The following is a 24,018-nucleotide window of genomic DNA, read 5'->3' as shown; positions in this document are numbered from 1 at the left end:
CAGGCGAGGTGCCCTGTGCGCTTGTATAGCCAGAAAGTGGTGGGTGTGAACCCAGGCCCCTAAGGATATGTCTTGCATGGTAACATTGCGTTGCATTTGTTACTTATGTCACCAGGGAAACATTTAAGGAGAATGTGTGGTGGATATTAACACGTGGATTCCTTTACCAGAGCACTAAAACCAAGAATCTCTCTCCCTCAGGGAGAAGGTAGGGCTTTATCTATCAAATTACCTATTAAAATAATGCTTAATGCTAACCCTGTGTCTCCAATAGACCCATCCAGTAGCCTCTGGGGGCAAGGTCTTTATGGACCAGGAGCCAAGAACACTCCCACGTCAGGTGGGAGACACTGAATACATCTCTCCCCTCACGGCATTCTCCCTATGGTGAGAAGGCAAAGTTGGGATGCCATCCTAGAGCTTCTTCTTACTTCCAGAAGGCTATTCACACAGCACAGAGGCCAGACCATGGGCTCAAAGTCAGGGAACCCTCCTAATCCCTGCGTGACCGTGCAGCCACGTCACCTCCCCGGGTCTCGGTTTCCGTGGCTGTAGGATAAGGGTAATTTTCCCTCCCTCACCGGGGGATGTGGGAATCAGATCTGGTGGGCATGTAACATTCCTTGCACTGTGCTTGGCTCTCCGCACCGGAGCACTGAGTGGTAGCTACTGCTGCTATTGCTTTTCATTTTATCCAGGAGATGGCGATGAGGGCAACAGAGCCTCGCTGGCCCTGGATTTTCTTCTTTTAAGACCATCTCCAGTGAGCGGGGGTGGGGGGGTGGGGGGGGCATTGTCGTAAGAGGTCTTTTTGGCCCACAAGACAATACCAGGATACTGACGAGGAAACATTTCCCACAGATCTTTGGTCTGTTCCCCCAGAACCAGATCCAAACACGAGGATCCAAGTGCAAGTAGCTTATGTGGGAAGTGATCCCAGAAAACCCTGGTAGGGGAGAGGGGATGTGAGACGGGCAAGGGATAGAAGCCAAACAGGTGTATTATCAAGCAAGGAACTGCTGTGGGCACCTGGAGCTTAATTCTTCTCAGGAACTCTGGGGCCCAGGGCAGACCTTGCAGCTCTGAGTTACACCCCCTCCAGGGGTGAGGGAGCTGGAGTGTTTATACACCTTCCCCCATTAGATAGCAGTTGAGGGCTGCTCTGGGTGGGGCCTGAGGTCCCTGTCTTTACTGGACTCCACTTGCCAGAGGAAACCTCTAAGGCAAAGAACAGCAGGTGCTCGCAAGTGGGAGTTGGGCTAGTGGCCCTGAAATGGTAAGAGCTAAAAGGCTCTGGGCAAGACACTGCATCTCCTCTATCAGGGCTGAGTCCTCCCCACCCCCCGTTCTCCCCCAACTGCCCCTCTTAATGTTGAGCAAGTTATATAACCTCGCCTTCCTATGAGCATGTATCATTTTAAAAGAAGAGTAATTTTTTCAAAAGGAGATTATTTATCTGGCAGGATCATCAGAAGGATTAAATGACACAATGACAATTAAAAATGAAACAAAACTCTCTAACAGTTACTGAATGCTTTCTATGTGCCAGACCCTATTCAAAGTGCTTTTTGCGTGCATTAACTCATTTAATTTGGTAGCAATTCAAGGAGATGGGCGCTGTTACTGCTCTCATTTTGTGAGTGAAGGACCCGGGGCACAGAGAAGTACAGCGTTTCATCCCAAGTCGCAGTTAGTGAGTAAAGGAACCAAACTTTGAACTCGGGCAACCCAGCTCTAAAATCAGGGCTCCCGTCCACGACACTATCAAGTCTAGGAAGTACACAAAGTGCTGGGTACGGAGCTGGGGTTTATTATTCTCTTTCAGTTAATGAAGCTTTGGCCAAACTGTTCATTTGGCCAACACTTTCCTTCCTAAGCATTTTCACATTTTCACATCCTGTAGCCTTTCAAAACCCCCAAGGGACCTGCTGCCAAGGCACAATCCTGGTTGAGCATCCCAAAGGGATGGAGAGATCTTTGAGCTTTGATGAGAGTACCAGTGAGGTCAGAAAGGCCTGGAAATGGTCCCTGACCTTTCGCCAGCTTGTTTTGGGACCCAGGCTAGTTGTTGAAGCAGCCTCCGTGTTTCCTTGTATCAAAAGGGGGTACTGGATTTCTGAAACCCGGCTCCAACGCCTTAGATCCACTATCTTTCTTAATCCCTCGGGCAACCCTGTGAGGTGGGTTACTATATACTGATGATATATTATCAGTCTCATCTACAGATTAGAAAATGGAAGCTATAGCTGGGATTCCAATCCAGGACTGTGTGATCCCACAGCCAGGATTCTCAATCTCTGCAATATTGTCTCCAAGGAATAAATACAGACATCTAGGATGACCGACCTGGGGTTCACAAGAACCTCATCCAGATGACTCATAGCACTGAAGGGGCCCCATGGATTCCTTCACTTTTTTCTTAATAATGATACACGAATCCCCCTGGCTCAGGTCAAAGAAGCAGAAGCATCATCACATGAGAGGCCCGAAATCCCAAAGGAGCGGGCAGGGATCCGGCAATTAACCACAATGTAATAGGAGAGGCTGCTGACCAGGGGTGTAGCTAGCATAGAGGAATTCCGTGATAACGCTAATAATCATGTCATTTATCGAATGCTGACCATGTGCCTGGCACTTTATGAGATTATCTCCTGATGGCCCTCTGAGGTAGGTTCCATTATAATTCCCATTTCCTAGATGAGGAGACTAAGAGGAACACGAGGAAAGGAACTTGCCCAAGGTCATATTCCTGGTAAGCTATGGAGTTGAGACAGAATCACATCTGCTGGATCTCAGACATGGTTCTTTTTTTTTAAGATTTTATTTTTATGCAATCTCTACACTCAACATTGAGCTCAAACCTACAACCCTGAGATCAAGAATTGTACACTCCCTGGATGGAGCCAGCCAGGTACCGTCTCTACCCTTTCACCTGAGATGATTCTTAATCAGATCTGTGGTGGGCAAAATACTGATCACACTCATTACATAAAGACCATCCCTACTTTTGAATATAATAATATATAATTATTATTATTCACATTTATAAAATACTTTCCATTTGCAAATTATATTCACATCTGAAATCTCACTGAGTCATCAAAACAGCCCCAAGAGGTGGGCATGGCTCTAACTACCATTTGGCCGATGAGCTCACTGAAGCTCTGACAGCTTGAATGGTCTACCCAAGATTCCAGGATTAAGAAACACAGGCTGGGAACCAGACCAAGCCAGGTTCAAACCCTGGCTCTGCCATTTTCATTCCTTCAACAAATATTTACTGAGCATTTACTTATGTGAGTTCCAGCAAGTGACTTTACCTCTCAGAGCCTCCATTTCCTCTTTGTGAAAGAATCTTTCAATTTTTTTAATGTTTATTTATTTTTGAGAGAGAGAGAGAGAGACAGAGCGTGAGTGGGGCAGAGGCAGAGATAGAGAGGGAGACACAGAATCCAAAGCAGGCTCCAGGCTCGGAGCTGTCAGCACAGAGCCCAGTGCGGGGCTCAAACTCACAGACCACAAGAACATGACCTGAGCTTAAGTCAGATGCCCAACTGACTGAGCCACCCAGGCACCCTTGTGAAAGAGTCTTAATAACACTCATCAAAGCCATTTCTTCCTGCAACTGAAAATGCCAGACACTTGCTTCCCCAGGCTTCCTTGCGGTGAGAACATGAGCATGTGACCGGATCATGGTCAATAGGATGTGAAAAGAAGTCTCATAGGGCCTCCTGGGAAAGGCTTGCCTCTCAGAGAACAAAGGGTACACAGGAGGAAATATCCCTCTTCACTGGTTGCATTTCATGGGTCTACATTAGCCATCTTGTGACATGAGGCACCAAGCCTGAGGACTGAGCCACCTGGAGGATTCTAGACTATAGAATTCTGAGGGCATCATGGAGCCATTCACCGAAACCAGCTACCTTGGAGCTTTCTATTATGTGAGATGATGCATCTTCCTTCTTGTAGAGGCCACTTTGAGTTTCCTATTTTATTACTTGCAGCCCAAACTGGCAGATTATCTGATAGGATTGTTGAAGGGATTTCACTGAGATAGGACATATAAAGTACCTCTAATCAGTGCCTAGCACAATAAACAGTAGCCAATCTGGAAATCAGGAAATTATCTCAGACTCATATGTATGACGTAAGACTATTCCAGGGAGGGCAGACATTCCTGGCCTAGCAAATTATTTCCCTCTTTCTCTCCTGCTAAGAAAAGCCTGTAGAGTTTTCTGAGAAAGCAGAAACCCAGCGGTGACCCGGGACCACAACCCTGTCACTCTGACAGGGCTGACCCCAGCTTCCAAATAAGAATCAATCACACTGCCTTTTGCCTAATGGATTTTGATTTTCTCTCCCCTGACGGTGAATGCTAGGGCCTGTACTCTGGTTTGCCTCCGCGTTGCCAGAACATCCCATCAATTATTAACAGTCAGCTCCGTCTCCCAGTCTTGCTATCAGAAGGAAATAGTTTGTCGCAACTCAGCCCACCCAGTCATAGAGAAAGGACTCCGCTCTTCATTATTTATAGCAACAAGCCCCACCTACTCCAATGTGCTAGGCACTGTGCTAAATCTTGACAAACGTGATTTCTTGATGACCTGCATGGTGGGGCTTTTAGCTCCATTTTATAGGTGGAAGGCAAGGGCTCGCGGAGGTGAAGAACCTGCGTGAGCCCAGAAACTGGGGAGAGGGTGGGGCTGGGCCCAGACCCCCGGTCTGTCCTTGCCCTAAACATATGAGGTAAGGTTGCTTCTGTATCTCACAACCACCTAGGAATGATCTTCCATTTGACCATCTCATTCTGTGGTCTCCAGGAAATTTCCCCAGGCTTTACTGTTCTGACAAGCAAGGCATCTAAATAGGGGGATGGAGAGGGAGAGATGGGAAAAGTGCAGATAACTGAAGGAGGCCAGAGGCCCCGGAAGCTGGGCTGCAAGCAGGCAGTGAGGGAGGGGAGACAGGTCCCCAAAACCTGAGACACACTGACTGATTGCTTGATCCATTCATTCATTCCACATGTAGTTATTTGGAGCTCCTCTAGGCCAGGTACCTTGATGGGTGCTGGGAACACAGCAGCAAATATAACTCATGACACTCACACTCTTGAGGGGGAGAAAGGAAAGGAAGCAAATACAGTTTCAGATGGTGCTTAAAGCCTATGCAGGAAAGAGTCCGGCTGCAGAGAGTAAGGAGAAGGAGGCGGTTTTAGATGGGTTAGGAAAAGTCTCTCTGCAGAGGGTTATTTGGGCAGAGACCTGCTCAGATGAGGAATAAGCAGCAGCTGGCCACAGGACAAGTTGGGGAAGAGCATTCTAAGCAGTAGGAATAGCAAATGCAAAAGTCCTGAGGTAGGCTAAAGCCTGCCTGGTTTCAGGAAAAGCAAGGAAGCCAGTGGGGTCTGAAGCCCAGCGAACGAGAGGAGATTGAAGAGTTGAACTCAGAGGACATGGGTCTGGTATGCCATGGTGGAGGGTTTGGATTTTATTCTGAGTGTTGTGGAACATCTCTGGAGGATTTTTAGCAGACAAATAATGTGATCCAGTTCATATTTTGAAAAGCTCATTCTGGCTGCTATATGGGGAATGGATCGCAAGGGGCAAACGTGGAAGCCGGGAGACCGGGGAGGAGTCTGTGCCCCTTAATCATTATGGAAAGAACAAGGCCTTCAAAAGTCACACTTGGGTTTGAATTTCTGGCTACTCCTGTTTGTGTGCTGTGTGACCTTAGGCAAGTTACTCAACCTCTCTGAACCTCCCAATTTGTGAAAGGTGGAACAACAGAGAGCTGGCATAAGGACTAAATGTGTTGTTACATTTTGCACACAATATTTGATCAACAGCAGTCAGGATTTCTACTGAGGGTCAGTGAGCCTGCTGGCCTGCCTCCCCCCCCGCCCCCCCATTTCAGTTCTGCCTGAAGAATATCCTAGACTGCCCATCTGCCAGGAATGCGAGCTGACAGCCTGAGCCTGGGATCATGGAGAGGTCATGAAGCTTGTCCCTGCCAGCGGATTAACCCGAGGGCAAGATGAGGCTGTTTATTGCCAGACGGTGTCTTTTGCAAGCCTGAGCTCCCCTATCTTGCTGCCAGACTCGAACCCAAACACAGCCCTTTGCCTGCTTCTTCTGTGGGAGGCTGACTCGACCCTCTTGGCCCCTCAATCTCATGTCTTAGGGACAGGACAGGGAGGGGGAAGAGTCATGTTTGGACCTAAATAGGGTTTGTGTAGGAGGAACTCATGTCAGGCCTGGAAATAGCAAAATAAGTCTGCTGATCCTAAGCCGGTTAAGGGTGAGTGACTGTCTTAACAGGGAGACTTTCTGGACAGGAAACCTAGGGCAGGATTATGGCCAGAGGCGGCCCACAGAGGAGGAAACCAGGCCTAGAATGTCTACATTCTCCTTGGGGCTGCTAGGGAATAGAGAGCCTTCAGGCCTCCCTCCACCTTCCTTTTTTTTTTTTTAATGTTTTATTTATTTTTCAGATAGAGATAGATACAGCGTGAGCAGGGGAGGGTCAGAGAGAGAGGGAGACACAGAATCTGAAACAGGCTCCAGGCTCTGAGCTGGCAGTCAGCACAGAGCCCGACACGGGGCTCGAACCCACGAACCAGGAGATCATGACCTGAGCTGAAGTCAGACGCTTAACCGACTGAGCCGCCCAGGTGCCCCTCTCTCTCCACCTTCCTACCAGCCACCTCCTCTTGCACGCACTCTCAGAGGCCTCCTCCTGGGCAGCCAAATCGAAGGAAAGGACCCAGCCTTGCAGGTAGACCTTCAGTAACGGGCTAACTAAGCCAGGGGGACCCCACAAGAAGAGTCCAGGCTGGGCAGGAGGCAACCTGAGCAAATACATGATGCTGGTTATAGATGCTTCCTCCTGCCTTTCTTTTCGCCACATTTACCTACCTGCTCACTCCACCCGCCATCTTCCTCTTGGCCCCACTCTTCGAAAGTGAGTTGTGTTCAACACATCTTTCCCAAAGTGGTCTTCCTGGATTTCAACATCACTACTTCTCTTTTCTGGTTCCCTCTGGGCCCCCCACAACCTCTTTTAGAGCGCTGAACACACTGTGCTGTCGTTCACCCAGCATGCTGGCTACTTGAAGGGAGACCCCATCTCTCTGAGGCATTCCCGGAAGCCAGCTCAATGCAAAGAAGCACTCATCAACCAGTGACCCCCTTCCCTGGCCTGTCCCCCCACCCCAAGTCTTTCTCAGTCTGCGTATCCTCCACCTTTACCCAACAGCACACTGGTCCACTCAGTATGATCGCAGCCTTTCTGCTGCCTTCTGCTTCATTTTTCACATTGCCTCATTTTTCTCTCTTATTTCGAAATTTACATCCTCTTCCGACAGCCAAAAAGCATCTTTACAAGCTGCACCAAATCATTCTTGGAATAAACTCACCAAATAAATAAAGAACGAACGAACCAGGGGTGACCCTTCGCCCACAAGCATCCACAGCCAGATGCATGCGTCATGCATGCACACACCCACCCCTGAGTCGCTTTGCCTCATTTTTCTTACTTATGTTAAAACTGCCTGACAGTATCTCAGTGTCCTCCAAGCATGTCTATAAGCTGCTTTCATTCCTTCTTTGGGGCAAAGTGGGGTTATAAATACAGGGATAAGTATTAGAAACGCAGGCAACTGCCCCCCTCCAGTCTGGGTCCAGGGCTCCACAAAGGAGCATTATGTATATGGACCATACTCCACTCCATCCCAGCAAGGCTTTCGTGTCGTTCTGCACTTTCTTATTTACAGTGTCCACCCCCTTGCTGTGGATTTTTATGTCTCCACAAATCCCTGTCTCCCACAAAGGCGAGGTACTGAATAATGAAGGGATGAGGTAACCAATGCAAATAGGAACGGTCCCAAGGGGTTGTTCTCATCTCTGAGGTCGGGGCCGTAGCCCCTCCCCTTTCTGGTCTCATTTGGGAACTAAACCAGAGGACACCACCTCCCCCCCAGGCCGTGGTCCTCAATCTGGGAACACAGGCAGAGCCACCAGTGCCATCGCCCCCAGACCCCCACGCACCTTGGCAGCCACGGAAGAATTGGGCTTCTCCAGGAGGTCCCAGAGCTTTTTCCTCTTCTCTGCACAGCACGTGTTATCGAACTCTTCCCCCTCTCGTTCCCTCAGGGTCTCTGCCTCCCGCTTGAGCTCCTCGTTCATCTGCTCCTTCTTCTGGTGGTAGCGGGCCTGGCAGCAGGACTCCAGGTAGATTTCGTCGATGCCCCAGTAGTCAAGCTCTTGGCTGAAGCTCAGCGCGCACATCTCCTCCATCATGTGCAGCCGCCCGGTGCGGTAGAAGTTGAGGATGGACGTGAAGGCGCCCGGGTGGCGGTCGAAGAAGTATTCGTTGTCGTCGAGGCTGTAGTCGTCGCACACCTCGAGCAGCGAGTCGTGCGTGTTGCAGTCGCGCAGCTTGCCCAGCCGCGTGCGGGGCAGGCGGTCCAGGGTGCGCCAGAGCACCTCGTGCGCCAGACCCCCGACGTTGAGGCGGACGCGCCTGGAGCACGCCTTGCTGCGCACGATCTCCATGGGCTCGGGCGGCAGCGAGCTGGTGGAGCGGGAGCCATGCTTCGTCATGCCCGCCGGCATCGCTGGTCCGGTTGCCCCCGCCCCCCCTGCCCCCCCAGGCCGCTGTCACTGGACGGCAAGGCGGGCCGCCGCGGGGGAGGGGGGCAGGGAGCGCTGTGGGCTGCTGGGGGCGCAGGGGGCCGCGCAGGCGCGCGTCACGGCCGTCTTCTCACCTCCATCCCGACCGCTGCAAGGCAGGAAGCGGACGCGGGTCAGCAAACACAGAGCTGGGCGCGGCCCCTCCCCACCCCTCCACCGGGACCCCAGCTGGCCTTGACCTTCCCTGTGCTTAAGCGGCTCAGGGGCGGGGGGGCGGGGGGGTGGTGGTGGTGAAAGGCTTGGCGCTGTCCCTCCCGCCGGTGCTGAAGTCCGCCCCACCCCTTGGGTGGAAGGAGGGGCCGCTCCTCGGGGCGGGGAGAGGGCCCCCACGAGGCGCTCAGGGGATCCGGGAGGCCCCACCCCGGGCTGCGGCCGCCCTGGCCCGACCCAGCCGCCCGGGGCGCTGTCCTCCCCTTCGAGTGCTGAAACTCGCCTCTTTCTGGGTCTCCCCGTCGAGTCCCGAACCAAGCCCCGCAATGGGCAGAGAGGGGCGCTGCATGAAAAACTTTTTTATTTTTTGAGATTTCTCATCTTTTCCTCCCCACCCCGCTCCGAAATAATCACAGTTTGAGTTCTAGGGGGGTGGCGGTGGGCTTGCTTTTTCTAAACCTTGAAAGATTGGGGGGAATTTTTTGGTGGGGGTCCAGGCGCCCACCTGTCTGTCGGAGGTCACAGCGGATGGGGTGGTCGAGCCAGCCTCGCTGTGCCGGAGCGACCCCTCTCCCTAAACCACGGGAGCATCCCTCGAGGTCGCTCTGGGGACTAAGGGAGCTATGAAGACGCCAAACCGAGGTCTGCTCGGAGCCCCGCCCCGCCCTCTGTGCCCCCTACCCCACCGCAGGAGGGGCACGCGGGTCCTGCGGATCCACCTGCTCCATCCTTCCTTCCTCCTCCCCCCTCCTCCTCGCTCCTCTCCTGCGATGGCTTTTTATAACTCCGGGTTCTGCGCCTTTCCCGGGGCTTGGAAGGGAAGGGGTGGGGGAGGTGGGAGGCGGGGAAAGGAGCTGAATTTTCTGGCCTTTTCAAAACGTGCCCTCCTCCCGCCGCGCGCTGGTGATATCGGGGGCAGCCCTGAGCCCCCCCCTCCCCCCCCCCCCCCGCATATGTGCCTGACACCCTCTCCCCTTGCGTCTCCCCAGGCCCCAACCCTTGCCCGAAGAATCCCCCCCACACACACACACACAACCCCCTCCCCGGCCTGAAACCGCGGATCCCGGGTGGACCCACAGGCCGAGCCGCGGCAGGCGAGCCCCCCTTCCGTGTCCCCCCGTGTCCCCGCCGCTGGCCTCAGAGCCTCAACACTCACCCCCAGGGCGGCCGCTTCCCGGGGCCAGGGACCGCGCATCGCCCCGGCCGCCCGGGCGCCCCCGCCCGCGGGCAGCGGCGGACCCGGGGCCGGGCCGGGCCCGGCCTACAGCGGCCGGGCAGGCACCGCGCTAGGGCTGCAGGCGCCGCGGGGCCGGGGCGCCCTCTCCGAGGCTGGGGGCGCGGGCGAACGCTGGGTGCGCCGGTGGCAGGTCCGCGGTCGGGCGGCGCCTCCTGCTCCACCTCCTTCTGCTCCTGCTCCCGCGGCGGCGGCGGCGGCGGCGGCGGCGGCGGCGGCGGCTTGAACGAGATCAACAAGTCGGGGCTGAGCTTCGGCTCCGCGCTGGCTGCGATTCTGTCCCGCACTTCGGAGCGCCCGGAGTCAGGCACGGAGGCGGGACGGCGCCACCTGCGGGTCGGAAGCGTGCGCACCGCTTAACTCCTGCCTGCCCGGCCCAGCCTCCAGGTGAAGCTGGGGGCGGGCTGGGGCTTTGGGCGAAGGGGGTGCACCTGGCGGTCTGGCCCTTCCCACCTGGGCTCCTTCCCTGGCTGAGACGCACTCCCTCCATCCTTTGTCAGGTCAACAACGTGGGGGTGAGTGCCTTCAATGTGCGAGGCACCAGGATAAGCGTCTGAGAAACAGCTGTGAGCCAAGCACAAGCGTTCGGCCCTCGCAGAACTGGCTGGAGACAGACAAAAACCAGGAAAGTCGAGTAATATGTCAGACAGTGATAAGCGCTGAGGGGATAAGGTTAGAGGCAGGGGTGGGGTGGGGGCAGATTGCAATTTTAAATAGCCCTTGCTTTCATGAGCTTCCATGCCAGATGCTAAAATCTAATTCTAGAATGGAATTCTGGATTCTAGTGGAGGAAGATGGACAATGAAATACATCAACAAATAAATATGCAATGTGGCAGCTGGTGGTAACTAGTAAGATGAAAAATAAAGTAGGGTGAGAGGAAGAGGAGAGTGAGGGGTCAGCTGGTGATTCATTCATTTATTCATGTTACTTTGGGCAGCTTGTTATTGAGAGCTTCCTGTGTGCCTGGCCCTGTGCCAGGCTCAGTAAAGGAGCCATTCTCCTCTGAATCTCCTGTCCAGCAGAGGGGACAGAATCCATCCAGTAATCTCCAGAAATGAGTGTAGAATCAAAGGGTTTACCTCAAGAGATGAGCAAGGTTTCCCTAAGAACGCCATATTGGGCCGCATGTTCACTCATTTATCCTTTCCAACACAAATTTACTGCATGAGAAGTAAGTAGGTGCTAGGGATACACAGTAAGTCCTCTGCTTTGCAAGACAATAACTGACTGAAGCCATTGGGTCCCTTCCCCTCTCTGGCTCTTTCCTTCATTTCTAAAATGAAGGGATTCATTTCCATAGTGTTGTGCATAATATTACTATATTTTAAAATTTTGTTTACTTCTCTTCACCTCCATCATCATGATCCTTGTCCAAGGAGTCATCACTTTATGGCCAGAGGCCAGGTATGCTGCTGAACACCCTCCAGGTGCATAGGATGGACGGACACCCACAACAGATCATTCTCCAGCTCTGAATGTCAATAGTGCCAAGGTTGAGAAACCCTGGATTCATTTAAGAGAAGGCAAAGGTATTCGCTGGTCTGGGATTGCTAGTCTCTTGACCAATAATTAGTGAGCACCTACCATTCACCAAACACTACTCTAGATGCTGGAGATACCGTGAGAAGAATAAAACAGACAGTCCTATGTTCATGGACTTTTACTCTGGTGGGGAATACAGTTAATAAGCAAGCTAAATAAATAAACCAGATCACTTGGATCATGATAAATACCGTGAAGAAAAATAAACAAGAGGAAGTTGTCTGAGAGAGGTGCCAGCAACTATAGTTAGAGTGGTTGGTCAGTCAAGGAAGACTTCCCAGAGGAGGTGATGTATCTAAGCTGAGAACCTGAGGTCAGGGACAAGACAACCATGTGAAGTTCTGAAGAAGAGGGGACAGGCAGGGGGACCAAAGAGAGCAAAGGCCCTAAGGTGGAAATGACCTTGGCAAGGGGAGTTAGAGAGGTGGACAGTCATGCAGAGCCTTGTTGGGATTTTACTCTCAAGTTTAAGGAAAGAGTTTGAGCTTTTCCTAATCCTGATGGGCAGCCATGATAGAGTTTTAAGCAGGGAAGTCCCATGTGCTGATATATTTTTTGAACTGATTCTTCCAGCTGCTGTGTGCATTATGAAGTGTTGGGGGAGAAAGATGGCAGCAAGACTCCTTGTGAGGCATCTGCGATTGTCCAGGCCAGAGGTGACGGGCTTGGGCTGGGATGATGGTGGTGTAGATGGCTAGGCAATTTCACAGCTACAAGGCTCTGACTGGGGAGATTCTTCCCAAAGCCCAGGGTCAGTGCTAGATATTCCATGTCATTCAGATTCTTCCCTCTGGGTGGCCCAATTCCTGCAAAGTTTGGTTCCAGATTTAGATAAAGAGCATCTAGACACGCCTGCGTCTTGGAGGTGCAGACAGTAGAATAGCTCTGTCTCTCTCTGTTTCCTCAGGCTCTGCATTGTATCCAGTTTAGAATTTTTATTTTCTGAATGAAGACTCTAACTATTTGGAAACATCTGGCCTTCATTCCCTAGAAAGTTCTGTCATCATAAGAGGAGAGACCATTTATAATTAAAGCCAGTTCAGGGCAAAGTACACCCAGAGATTGAGATACTGAGTCCTGACAATATCATTAGAACTTCTGGATCCAGCCATGCCTAAAGGCATTACCCCGGGACTTTTTCCAGCTGTGTGAGCTAGTAAATATTCCCTTTTTACCTAAGCCAGATTGAGTTGTGATAGTTTCCTTTATGTCCCAAAGAGTCCAACTGATACAATTCTTTCTCCACAAACCAAAAGTTTACCATCTCCTTATAATGTACTAATGAGAAACGGGGAAAGAAAATGAACTTACAGGACACAAGGCAAAAAGAATAATAATTTCAGAATGTTTTACAGAGAAGGGGTCCCCCGGTAAGAGTTCAAGTATAACTATGTCATTTTACAGATGGGGAAGATACAAAAGCTCATCAAGGGGAACAGCATCCTAAAGGTCAAACCAGAGAGTGGATCCCTATCTGCTCATGCGCTCTTGGCAGACTTCCTGCTAGAAAGTGTTGAGATTTTTACCTGAGGCTGAATGGTATCAAATCAGCCCAATTCATCCCTGTAAATACAGATGAACTCCCTCTAAACTGTGGTAGCAAGAGATGTATCCACTCGAAGCCAGTTTTTCCTTCTTAAAATCCATAATAACATCCATCACTTATTTATAATCCCACTGAGTGTCCTCAGGTTTCTTGGCACTTCGGGGCACTGAGCAAGACTGATTAATCCCCTTCCCCTCTCCCCCACAGACCCCTGGGAAGGAATAATTGCTTTATGAGGGTAGTTATGGGGGCACCCAAAGGCTCAAGGGAAATCATTGACACCTCTGAGTAGATGTCACTCAGGACAACTGCTCTTTGCTGCGGCCTTGCCCAAACTTCCAGCAGCCTCAGGGAATTTTCCATCAGCTTGGACTCCAGTCTTCTTGCCTGTTTCTCTTTTGTCACACCCAATAATAATAATCAAGATCATGAGTACAATGGGCTAATGATAGAATCTACCTCTCAGAGTTGCTGGGAGGACTCATGAGACAACGCATATGAAGAGCTTAGCACCATGACTAACTCTAAAAAGTACACAGTAATATAACAGTAATATCAACAACTGTAAAACAGCAGCTAACATTGAGCCGTTACTATATACCAGGCATTGTACTAAATGCTTTGCATGTATCTAACCTCATTTAAGATTCTTTCTAGTTCCCTCACCCTTTGGCTGAATATTCTAATATAAAAACCTGTTGGATGACCCTTGAGTGACCAGATGTCTGATTCTAGTGCCCACTCTATGCTAGTCTGATAGCCTTTATCAAGCCCTGGGTTTCCTGGCTCAGGTTCCTGGTAAATGAGTGAGTCTGGATTTCTTACCAACCCAAATATTTACCCATTCTTCTTCCATCTTTTGTCTACCACTTACCCATCAACTCAGCCATTCATTCAACCATCCATATACTCTCCAACCATATAGCCACCAAACTATCCAAATACACACCCAACCATTTATCTACCCACTCATCTCTCAATCCATGGACTCATACACTCACACATCCATCTTTCTTTCTGCTCATTCACATATTCTATTCACTACCCATCTTTCCACCATTCATCCGCCCACCAACCATTTCTCCACCCACCTACCCATTCATTTATTTACCCATTCTCCCACCCACCCATCTACGCACCTACCCAGTTACCCACCTACTCATACATCCACCCACTCATGCATCTATTTACCTACTCATTCATCCCCCCAACATGATCATCCAGCCCAAATATCCATCCATCCTCCACCCACCCACTCACTTGGCCATCCCCACTCATCTACTACCTAACATTTTAAAGTGTTTATTACATGTAATGCTCTCTGCTAAGCCCTGACTCCCTCTCTGGGAGGAAGTATGGGTACCCCCGAGGGCCACACAGAGGGAGATAGGTAAACCTGCACATAACCCATTGAACCCCTTTGTGGCCTGGACTTTGCCAAAGCCATGGACTCCCAGGGTCTGTGGCCAAACAATGATGAAATACAGGGCATGGATGGGCTGAGGCACAGGCTTCCAACAAAGCAATTAGAGGTAAACTAATATCTCTTCCCCGCAGATAGCCTGGGAACTCCAAGATGTGATGGAAAAGGAGCGAGTCAGCAAAAGGAGGAAATCAAAGCTACAGAGATCAAGAGCTAATGAACTGATTCTCGTAAGATAACATTTCTTTGACATCCAGATCCCCTGCCCTTTGGGGACTGATGTCTCTTACCTCCTTTCCACTGCCCTTGTCTACCCTTCCCAGTCTTGTCTGCCTCCTCCCTGATCTTCCTCCCCTCATTGTATCCTTCCTCTAACCCTATCTCCCCCCAGCTACGAGGGTAGACCTTGAAAGGCAGAAGTCTGACCATGTCACTCCCCTGCTTATAAACCTTCATGACTCTTCTCGGTCCAAGGTAAAGGACAAACTCTCCCACGGTGAGGAGAAGGCCATTTGTCCACTCAGTGCATATTTTCTGAGCACCTACTATGTGTTGAGCTTATGTTGCATGCTGGGAATGCAGGAGCAGTGAAGCCAAGTCACTCTCCTGGAGCTCACGTTCAAATGGGAGACATAAACAGAGACAATTAAAAATAATCTAGTATTGATAACCACTGAGGAGGAAATGAGAAAGCATGAACAATGGGAAGGAGGGGTGGTGATGCCGCAGATGGGTGGTAAATCAGAGTCATCAGTAAGCCATAAAAGAGCAGGCGGAACGGCATGTCAAGCTAAAGGGAGAAGGGAGAGCAAATACAAAGGCCCTGGGGCAGGAGAGAGCATTGAAGATGTGAGATGGCGGATGTGGCCAGAGCAGAGTTTGTGAGGGCAAGAGTGGTCCAAGAAAAAGTAGGAGAGAAAAACAGAATAAGAAAAATGATGTAGGCGAGGGCTGTGAGGAGGTATTTGGATTTCATGTCGAGTGTTAAAAAGTCTTAAGCAGGGAGTAGCTGATTTGATCTTTACCTTTAGGATGTAAAAGACTGTTTTTAAAGACTTCTGAGATTCAATTTCTGCTGTGACAGAGGGAGGGACAGTGCTTGCCCGTCTGACACAGGGCAGGTCCTGGAATGCCCCTGCCCATCACTCGCCTCCATGGAGATGGGGAGACAACTGGTGGCATTTGGGGTTTGGGGAGAGAGTTGACAAAATTGTGGTATTTCTGTCTTTCTTACAAAGAGGGGGTGCTTCTCTTCCCCACCAGCTTGGGGATTGCAGGGCATAGAAACTTGCATCTGACCCTTGCGCTCTCTGCTTATCCAGACTCAGCACCCACCACTACATCCCCACATTTCAGCCAAAGACTTTCCAACCTCTGGCCCAGTAGTAGCTGCTTTCCAAAGATGGGCCCCCACGAACTTGCCTCTTTAGGCATGCCTTGCCTGGGTCCAATCCACACTGGCTCTGGGCTTGGTTTTGCCAGCAGAACATGACAGAAGGGATGCCACTTCCAAACTTAAGCCCTAAAGAAGGTCTGGCAGCACACACTTTTGTGCTTTTGAGAGCTCTGAGCCATAAGTGGGCATCCCCGATTCCCTGTTGGGGAGACCCTGTGGAGAGGCCACAGGGAGAGTGGGAAGCCCTGAAACTACCTGAGAAGAGAGAGCGGCTCAGCCCAACATCTCAGCTGAGCACAGCCTGTCGACTGTCCCTGCCAAGTCACCACTGAGATATCACAGCCCCACCCGCCACCTGACTGCAGTTACTTGTGAGATCCCGAGTGAGACCAGCCACAGGACCATCCAGCTAAGCCCCAGCCGACTCATAAAACCCTGAGAAATAAGAAAACAATTTCATTTTTTAAAGTTTATTTATTTAATTTATTTTTTTAATTAATTATTTATTTTTTTGTAATCTCTACACCCAACATGGGGCTTGAACTCACAACCCTGAGATCAAGAGTCACATGTCCTTCTGACTGCGCCCGCCAGGTACCTCTAACACAGTTTCATTTTAAATCACTCCATGTTGGGTTGTTACACAGCAGCAGGTAACTGATACCCATAGGGCCTTTGTTCACTCTGTTCTGTTCCTCCAACTCCAGCCATCGCTCTCCCCACACGGTGGGCTCCTATTCACTTCCAAAGTCCAGATGCAGTGTCCCTTACCTGCCTCCTCACCATCTGGATTAGTTTCTCTTTCCTCTGGGAAAGTCTCTTTTCAGGCTAACTTAGGATACTCATTTTTTCTGTCTCTCCACTGGCTGTGAGTGATAAGATTAACACATCCAGTGCTCCCAAAACCCAATGTCATTATTATCCATCATCCCTAGTTTACAGGTGAAGGACCTGGACCACAGAGAGATGACCCAGATCACCCTGGTGCTGGGTGGCTTAGCAGGGAGTCCCACCCAGGCAGAGCCTGTGCTCTTAACCACTATGGTGTGTGGTCCCTACGTAGAGCCTAAACAGTGAGGACATTGATTATTCCATTTAACACAAAATCCAGAAGTAGGTGATGCCAGGGTCGGTCACAGCAGCAGCTGAGAGACCTCAGGATTCTTGGTTTTCTCCCAAGATTCTCGTATCTTCATGATCACAAGATGGCCACCTTGGCCAAGGCAACCCCAAGAGAAAGCGGAAGGAGGAACTTCTCCCTCACTTCTGAAGCTCCCCACAGACTTTCCCGATCATCTCATTGGCCTGTACTGGGTCACATGACAGCTGCTAGCCCAATCACTGACTAGACGGGCCTGAGACCTGTCTTTGGCTCAGTCCCAGGTCTTGGTTTGGAGGTTGGAGTCATTTTCTCTGCGCACATGGCTCCCTGACATGTGAAGGAAGCCAGCATTCTTTTCACAGGGATATTTGGGGTTTGGCCTGTGGCCAAGCAATCAGGATTTCTCCCTCTGTGGGCAGCTCTCAGGACCCCTGAAATAAAGTCATACATACAGCCTGTTCTTCACAAGGATCCAGATGCCCCAAGGGCTGCGTTCTCAGGTTTGCCTGTGTGGGGACCCTTGCCTTATCTCTGCCAGGCCACGCAGGCCACACTGAGGTCCTAGGGGGGCTCCCAGGGCAAGAGAACAGCACACCACCTACTCTCCCCACTGGGCACCCTCTCCCCCCCCCCACGGACATGGGGGTGACCAGAAGGGCCTGGTGTCCCAAATCTCCCCCTCTGGTGTCCCAAATCTGCACGGAAGGGAAAGAAACATCGGTGTTGAATGTAAACATTTTGTGTGTAAAATGTTGCTGTCTTACTTGAGAGGTCTATTAGAGCCAAGTTCAATCCCACCGAACCTGCTTCCATGCCCCCTCGAGGATGAGGAACTTGATGTGAGGGGCATTTGCCTCCAGAAATTATTTTTTACTCAAAGATTTGAGGAGAAAAAACAATCTTCTCTTTTTTATCTTTCCCAGACCTAATTCATTTCCCCTCTTCTTTATTATATTAGGACAAGTGCATAGATTATGGTGAAGGAGAGTGAACCTCCAGTGAATTTTTAAGAGATTTTTTTCCTGCTTGTCTTATTTTGGGTTGTGAGCCCCTCCCCGAGGTCCTCTATGGGCACCCAGGCCTCTTCTGCCATCAGTAGGATGGTTGATAGAAAGATCTTGAACACCGTCTCCGGAGGCAGAGGCACCTGCACTCAACTCTTTTTTTTTTTTTTTAATTTTTTTAATGTTTTTATTTATTTCTAGGAGAGAGAGAGGGAGACAGCGTGAGCAGGGGAGGGTCAGAGAGAGAGGGAGTCACAGACTGAAACAGGCTCCAGGCTCTGAGCTGGCAGTCAGCACAGAGCCCAATGCGGGGCTTGAACCCACAAATAGCGAGATCATGACCTAAGCGAAAGTCGGACGCTTAACCGACTAAGCCACCCAGGCGCCCCTGCACTCAACTCTTGTGGCTACTAATTAGCCATGTGGTCTTGGGCAAACCCCTTCACCTCTCCCACAGCCAGTTTCTTCATCTACAAAAACGGAGATGGTCGTATATGGAGGGCGGCGGGAGGTGTGGCTTGATTCTCAAGGCCCTGTCCCAAAGCAGGCGCACGGCAGGTGCTCTGCGCTCTCTTCCCAGAAACCAACCTTGCCGTTCCGGTCACGGCCGACTCTCCACCTAAATCACACTCAGAGGCAGTTCGACAAACAAGGATGATTTAATACATTTCAGCACATTTCCATTCAACAATAGTATATGAAAATACAACTATTACAACAGCAAGGCATAATCATCGCTACTATTCCCGAAACACGGTGTTTATCAAAAAACAAATCCAAAACCAGAACGCATCAAAATCCATGACTTTGGCAAGACACTTCAACTCCCAGAGCCCGTTTCTCCATCCGGAGAATGGGCAGGTGGGGCGTCCCCAGCTCACTGTGGGCAGGGCTGGTTGGGGGCAGGAGAAGACCCTGGGCGTGGCTCAGACACACACCCTGACTCCTTCAGTTGTGACTGTCAAGGAGCGGGTCTCGGGTGATGATGGCCTGGCTTTAAGGCACCTGCAAGGCTTCCTTGTCTCATTTAGTAACAGAGAAGAGACAGACCTCAGGCTCTGAGCCTTGGCGAAACGGCACAGAGGCCCTCCCACCCCAGCAAATTTATACTTCACAGCCACTTTCTATTTTTGGCAGCGAGAGATACATGTTGTCCCTTGTCCGTTACTGGCAGTGATGGAATAAAGTTCCCCTTTTAAGCAAATTTAAGTGTAAAAAAGGAGTCTGTTTAAAGGCAAATATCTGGTAAACAACACTACAAAATATAGCAAAAAAAAAAAAAAGACAATGGGAAGAAAAGACTTCATTAGGTCAACCTAAGAGCACTTTTTTAAAAAAAATGTTTATTTATTTTGAAAGAAGGAGAGAGAGGGAGAGGGAACGTGTGTGAGTGGGGGAGGGGCAGAGAGCTAGGGGGACAGAGGATGCGAAGCAGGCTCTGCGCTGATGCGGCGATTGAACCCACGAAGCATGAGATCATCATGACCTGAACCGAAGTCGGACACTTAACTGAGCCACTCAGGCACCTGAACCTAAGAGCATTTCCAACATGCGTTCTGCAAGTTTGTGATTCTAAAGCAAAGTATGAAGAAATACAATGATGTCCGGGTACCTTCCTAACTGACCTGTAGCAAGGAGCACACACACTCGTCTTTCCCTCTTTTCTCTATACTTTATATTTATATTGACTTTTTTTTCAAAAAAAGGGAAAAAGAATAAAGATTAAAACAAAGGAGGATTGAAAGCATCCTCTCTCAAGCTCTACTTCAATATCTCTGGTACCAGCTGGGGCTACCTGGTGGGAGAATCATCTCTTCCAAATGACTGGGGCTCCAAGGAGGTGCCACCTTAAAAGGTACTGGCCTTTTAGGGACACGGGTGAGAATCTGGTCCCGGTGACCAGGTGACCACGCAGCCCTGATCTGCGGGGAGTCATAGGGGCTTTTCCCCAGCGCACCGGGGTGCTGCCCCGCACTAGAGATCTTCCTGCAGCTATTTCTGCCAGCCTTCTTCCTTCCCTTCCAAGCCAAGAGGAGGCAGCTACAGTTGCCATGGAAACCGGCTCCGTCCTCCCACAGAAGGCTGCCAAGCCTGATTTCCTGCGGAGTTAAGAAGCAGGCGGCAGCGGGGGTCACCCAGGCGTGAAGATGGGTTTCCCTGGGGGTATCCTGCCTCCTGCCAATCCCAGTGTCTGTCTGGGAATCCTGGGGGTGCCTGAGGCTGAGGGCCAGGGAAGACCCCAAGCCCCTGGAACGTTTGGAGGCCTCAGGTCCTCTTCTCCCTCTAGCTAGAGCTACAGGGACCGAGCTGCATGTACATACGCGCATCTGTGTCTCCTGAGATGCAGCCACCCAGAGGTGCCCTGGCTCTGTCAGCTCCCCGATGCTACACAGAACTGCCCCTCTACCACCCGCCTTGAGCCCCAGGAACACAGAGCTACCCACCTAGCATTTGCTCCTGGGACAAGAATTCTGCCAAATCCTACCAAGGCACGGCACCTGTCTGAGCCCCTTTCCTCATCCATAAAGAAGGCATAACCGTCCCCTCTCCACAGAGATGCTCTAAGAAGTAGGAATATTGCATCTGCAGAGCCCGTCACAGGCATTTAGAGGGTCCTCAATAAACAGGACCTAATGTTAATAATAATACTTATCATGGTAAATGTTTCCAGGCAGTGTTTCTTGTTTTTGTTTTTGTTTTTCCCCTAAAGCTGATGCAAAGGCAAGTTTTCATCCTTGATCTGTTTGTACGAAGGTGGGGGGGTGCACCCAGGACAGGGCAGACCACTGGTCTGAGGACCGATCAGTAGGCTCCCCCCATCTTCTATGGCATTGCTTCTAAGGGTCAGAAGAGGGTTCTCAGGCTGGGATGCCTTCAAGGGCCCGGGGGCACTGGGAACGGAAAAACAGCAAAGTCTCCACCAAGTGGAAACCCTGGTGAGCCGGAATCCACGTGCCCTGGATAAGGGAGGCAGCTGCTTCTCAGCTCTGGCCAAGAGCTGCCCGTGGGGACATGGGCCCAGTGTGGCCAGATCGTCCACGTTTTCAAGAGAATCTGGACATTTGTAAATGGACTCTCCCAAAGACGCAGGATAACTAATGAATTTTTTTGGAAGTCTGGGCCGAACAAAACAGGTCTGCCAGCGGGGCGTGCTGCAGCCACTGCCTCCAAGCTAGAGTATAGAAAACTAACACTTCCTCTTTTCCTGGCTCGACCAGCCCAGGGAGCCCCTTCCGACAACGGGGCCAGCCTGCTGCTGTCTTTCTTATTCCCTACTGGAGTCTCGACACCGGGCAAGCTCTCCCATCTGGAGCCCATTCGTCCAGAACAGAGAACAGAGCCCAGTCTTTGGGAGGTGCAAGTGTTCTATGCCTTGACTGCATTTGCCTTTGGGAAAACCTTCCTGAATTTTCTCAAGCATCGGTATGAATGGAAGATGCGGCAAGTGTCTGGCAAATGGGGCACCTGGGGAAGCAGAGTCTAAGGGACTCGTGTGGCTTTGGCTACTTTAATTGTAATGTGGGAACAGAGTCTATTTCAATGGACACATGGTTAGGCCCTGACTGGCCTTTTGATGGGCTTTTGAGAGGCTAAGGCCTGGACCACACCATTGTCAAGGACCTGGCCCTCTGGGGACCTGGGGCAAAGAGCAATCTAGACTCCTGCTTCTGCCCTGCGTGCCCTGGCTTTTGTGGGTATCATGGGCAGGGGGGGGAGCAGGGTGAGCTAGGAGTAGAAAGAGACTCATTCTGGAACTCGACCAGTGGAGCAGACAATTCACAGAGCTTCTGGTGTCCCTTCTTCCTTCACCCCCTCTCAGCTTCCCTTCGTTCCCCTGCCCTGGACACAGCCTTCTAAGGAAAAATCAGGAAAGTGCTCATGCTGGCACCGCTGAGTGCTCAAAGCTCCTGCACCCAGGGGAAGTGCAGACACAGAAAGCCGGGGGGGGTGGGCAGGCTGGTGGAGGAAAAGGTGGGCCGGAGCCCTGCCTGCTCCTGGGGCTCACGGCCGGAGGCGGTAACGGACGGGCACGTCGTGTTCCGGCTGCATCAGCCCGAAGCCGTACCTGCTGAGGTCAAAGTCGGGGACCTCCTCGTCTGGGTCCATCAGCTCCAGGTCAAAGTGCACCAGCACAAGGAACACGAATCTGCAGAGAGATGGTATTGAGGGTGTGAAGGACCGGGAGAGTTCGGGTCTCCTCTGGAATAAGGCAGGGAGGCGATGGCTTCCTCCGGAGTCGACCCCAGCTCTCTCACTGGGAAAAGCGAGAGGAGAAAAAAAACAGCACAGGTGTTTCCTGCCCAGAGGCCATGGGCTCCTTCACATCTGCCAGCCGACCAGTCCTGCTGACAGGCGGTGACCAGAGATGACAGATGTGGACTCCACACAGAAGCCTGCTCAGCCAGCACAAGACTGTGTTCTCTGCCTGGCGGCTGCGTGCACCCCATGCTGGGGCGGGGAGACAGAAAGAGCCTGGCCCCCGAGTCTCCGTGTGGAGGTGAGGGACCCCTAAACCCACAGCCTACTTCGTAGGATCAGGACCTACACCTCTATTGTGGCCAGAGACCTGGGGGTCGTTCATGACCCTTACTGAACCCCCTGCCCACCCTTGTCCCCCGGAGCCCTCACCATCTGCTCTGGTCAGGGCTGCTAAACCAGAGGCTGCCTTTGTGAGCTTAGGAAAAGGTACCCCTGCCCCAGCCTCTTACTGGCATCTGTGGGGAAACTCCTGACAAGCGTACAAGCCAGGTGCAGGGTGGAATCCGTGTGCCGGCAAATGCGGAGGCAGCCCCGCCTGAGGTGGCCTGGCCCCGGCCCACCTGCCTTGGCTTACTTCCTGCGCCTGTGTCAGTGGGGTCAGGACCGGATCTTCCACTGCCCAGTGTCCCTCCACCACCCCCACCGTGACCTGAGGATGCTTCAATCTCATGAATGGAGAGGGGGGAAGGCAAGGACAGAGCCAAGTCCACACCTCCAGGCAGCAGAGCTGGATGAACTCAACTCTGCCTCTTGACCCTCACCAAGTTGCTTTCCCCCCCCCCCCAGGGTCTCAGTTTCCCTGTCTGGTCAAAGAAGGTCCAAGAGGTGGGCCAGGTCCCTCCCAGCTCTGAAGCTGGAGGATGCTAGAGATCAAGTTTATACAGGGTGTGGAGTTCTATGCCCACACCTGGATTGGAATCGTGGCGCCTCCCCTCACCAGGTGCATGATCACAGTGGCAAATGATCGGACCTCTAGTCGGTATCAGAATGACCCCTATCTAGCAGGGGTGCATGGCAGTTAAGGGAGATAAAAATAACAAATTGGGGCACCTGGGTGGCTCAGTCGGTTAAGCGTCCGACTTAGACTCAGGTCATGATCTCACAGTCCATGAGTTTGAGCCCCACATCAGGCTCTGTGCTGACAGCTCAGAGCCTGGAGCCTGCTTCCGATTCTGTGTCTCCCTCTCTCACTGACCCTCCCCTGCTCGCACTGTCTCTCTCTCTCTCTCTCTCAGAAATTAAAAAAAAAACATTAAAAAAATAAACAACAAATTAGCCAACTTACTGAAACGCTAGGTGCAAGGCACTGTGCTAAGCATTTAGTAGCTGTGATCTCTTTTTATCTGTCCAAAAACTTTAAGAGGTAACAACTACAGTCAGTTCTGCCACAACACTTCTGAACACGAGTCTGTTCTGACCTGATGGATATACTGGGGCACTGAGGAGGCCTGTTCAAATTCCTCATTCACTATGGGCTTCGTGTATGACAGGCACAAGGAGAATGCAAACCCACACCCAGCTGAACCCACTGAGCGGGAACGCTCAAACCCACGCCCGCACCCACGCCCGCACACACCTGAACTCTCTCCACCAGCCATCTCAGCTCCGGGGCGGCTGGGGAGCCACCTCTGATAGCAGGTGTCCATTTCAGGGGACCCTCCTTCCCTC

General features: G+C 51.4%; 2 protein-coding genes across 2 annotated transcripts in view; both read right to left on the bottom strand.

Annotated features, from left to right (window-relative positions):
• Positions 1-8,612, bottom strand: part of KCNB1 (potassium voltage-gated channel subfamily B member 1) — a 91,874-nt gene extending 83,262 nt beyond the window's left edge. The window contains exon 1 of the mRNA XM_039230010.1: positions 8,046-8,612. Coding sequence (XP_039085941.1) covers positions 8,046-8,612 — 567 coding nt within the window. The remainder of the gene's footprint in view (positions 1-8,045) is intronic.
• Positions 8,613-21,653: 13,041 nt separating this feature from the next.
• Positions 21,654-24,018, bottom strand: part of PTGIS (prostaglandin I2 synthase) — a 43,442-nt gene continuing 41,077 nt past the window's right edge. Inside the window, exon 10 of the mRNA XM_039230019.1 lies at positions 21,654-22,237. Within this exon, the coding sequence (XP_039085950.1) occupies positions 22,093-22,237 (145 nt within the window). The 3' untranslated portion in view covers positions 21,654-22,092. The remainder of the gene's footprint in view (positions 22,238-24,018) is intronic.

Source organism: Hyaena hyaena, unplaced genomic scaffold (genome assembly GCF_003009895.1).
Source record: "Hyaena hyaena isolate Hyena2069 unplaced genomic scaffold, ASM300989v1 scaffold_42, whole genome shotgun sequence".
Classification (NCBI taxonomy): domain Eukaryota; kingdom Metazoa; phylum Chordata; class Mammalia; order Carnivora; family Hyaenidae; genus Hyaena; species Hyaena hyaena.
This window is presented reverse-complemented; position numbering and strand designations above follow the sequence as displayed.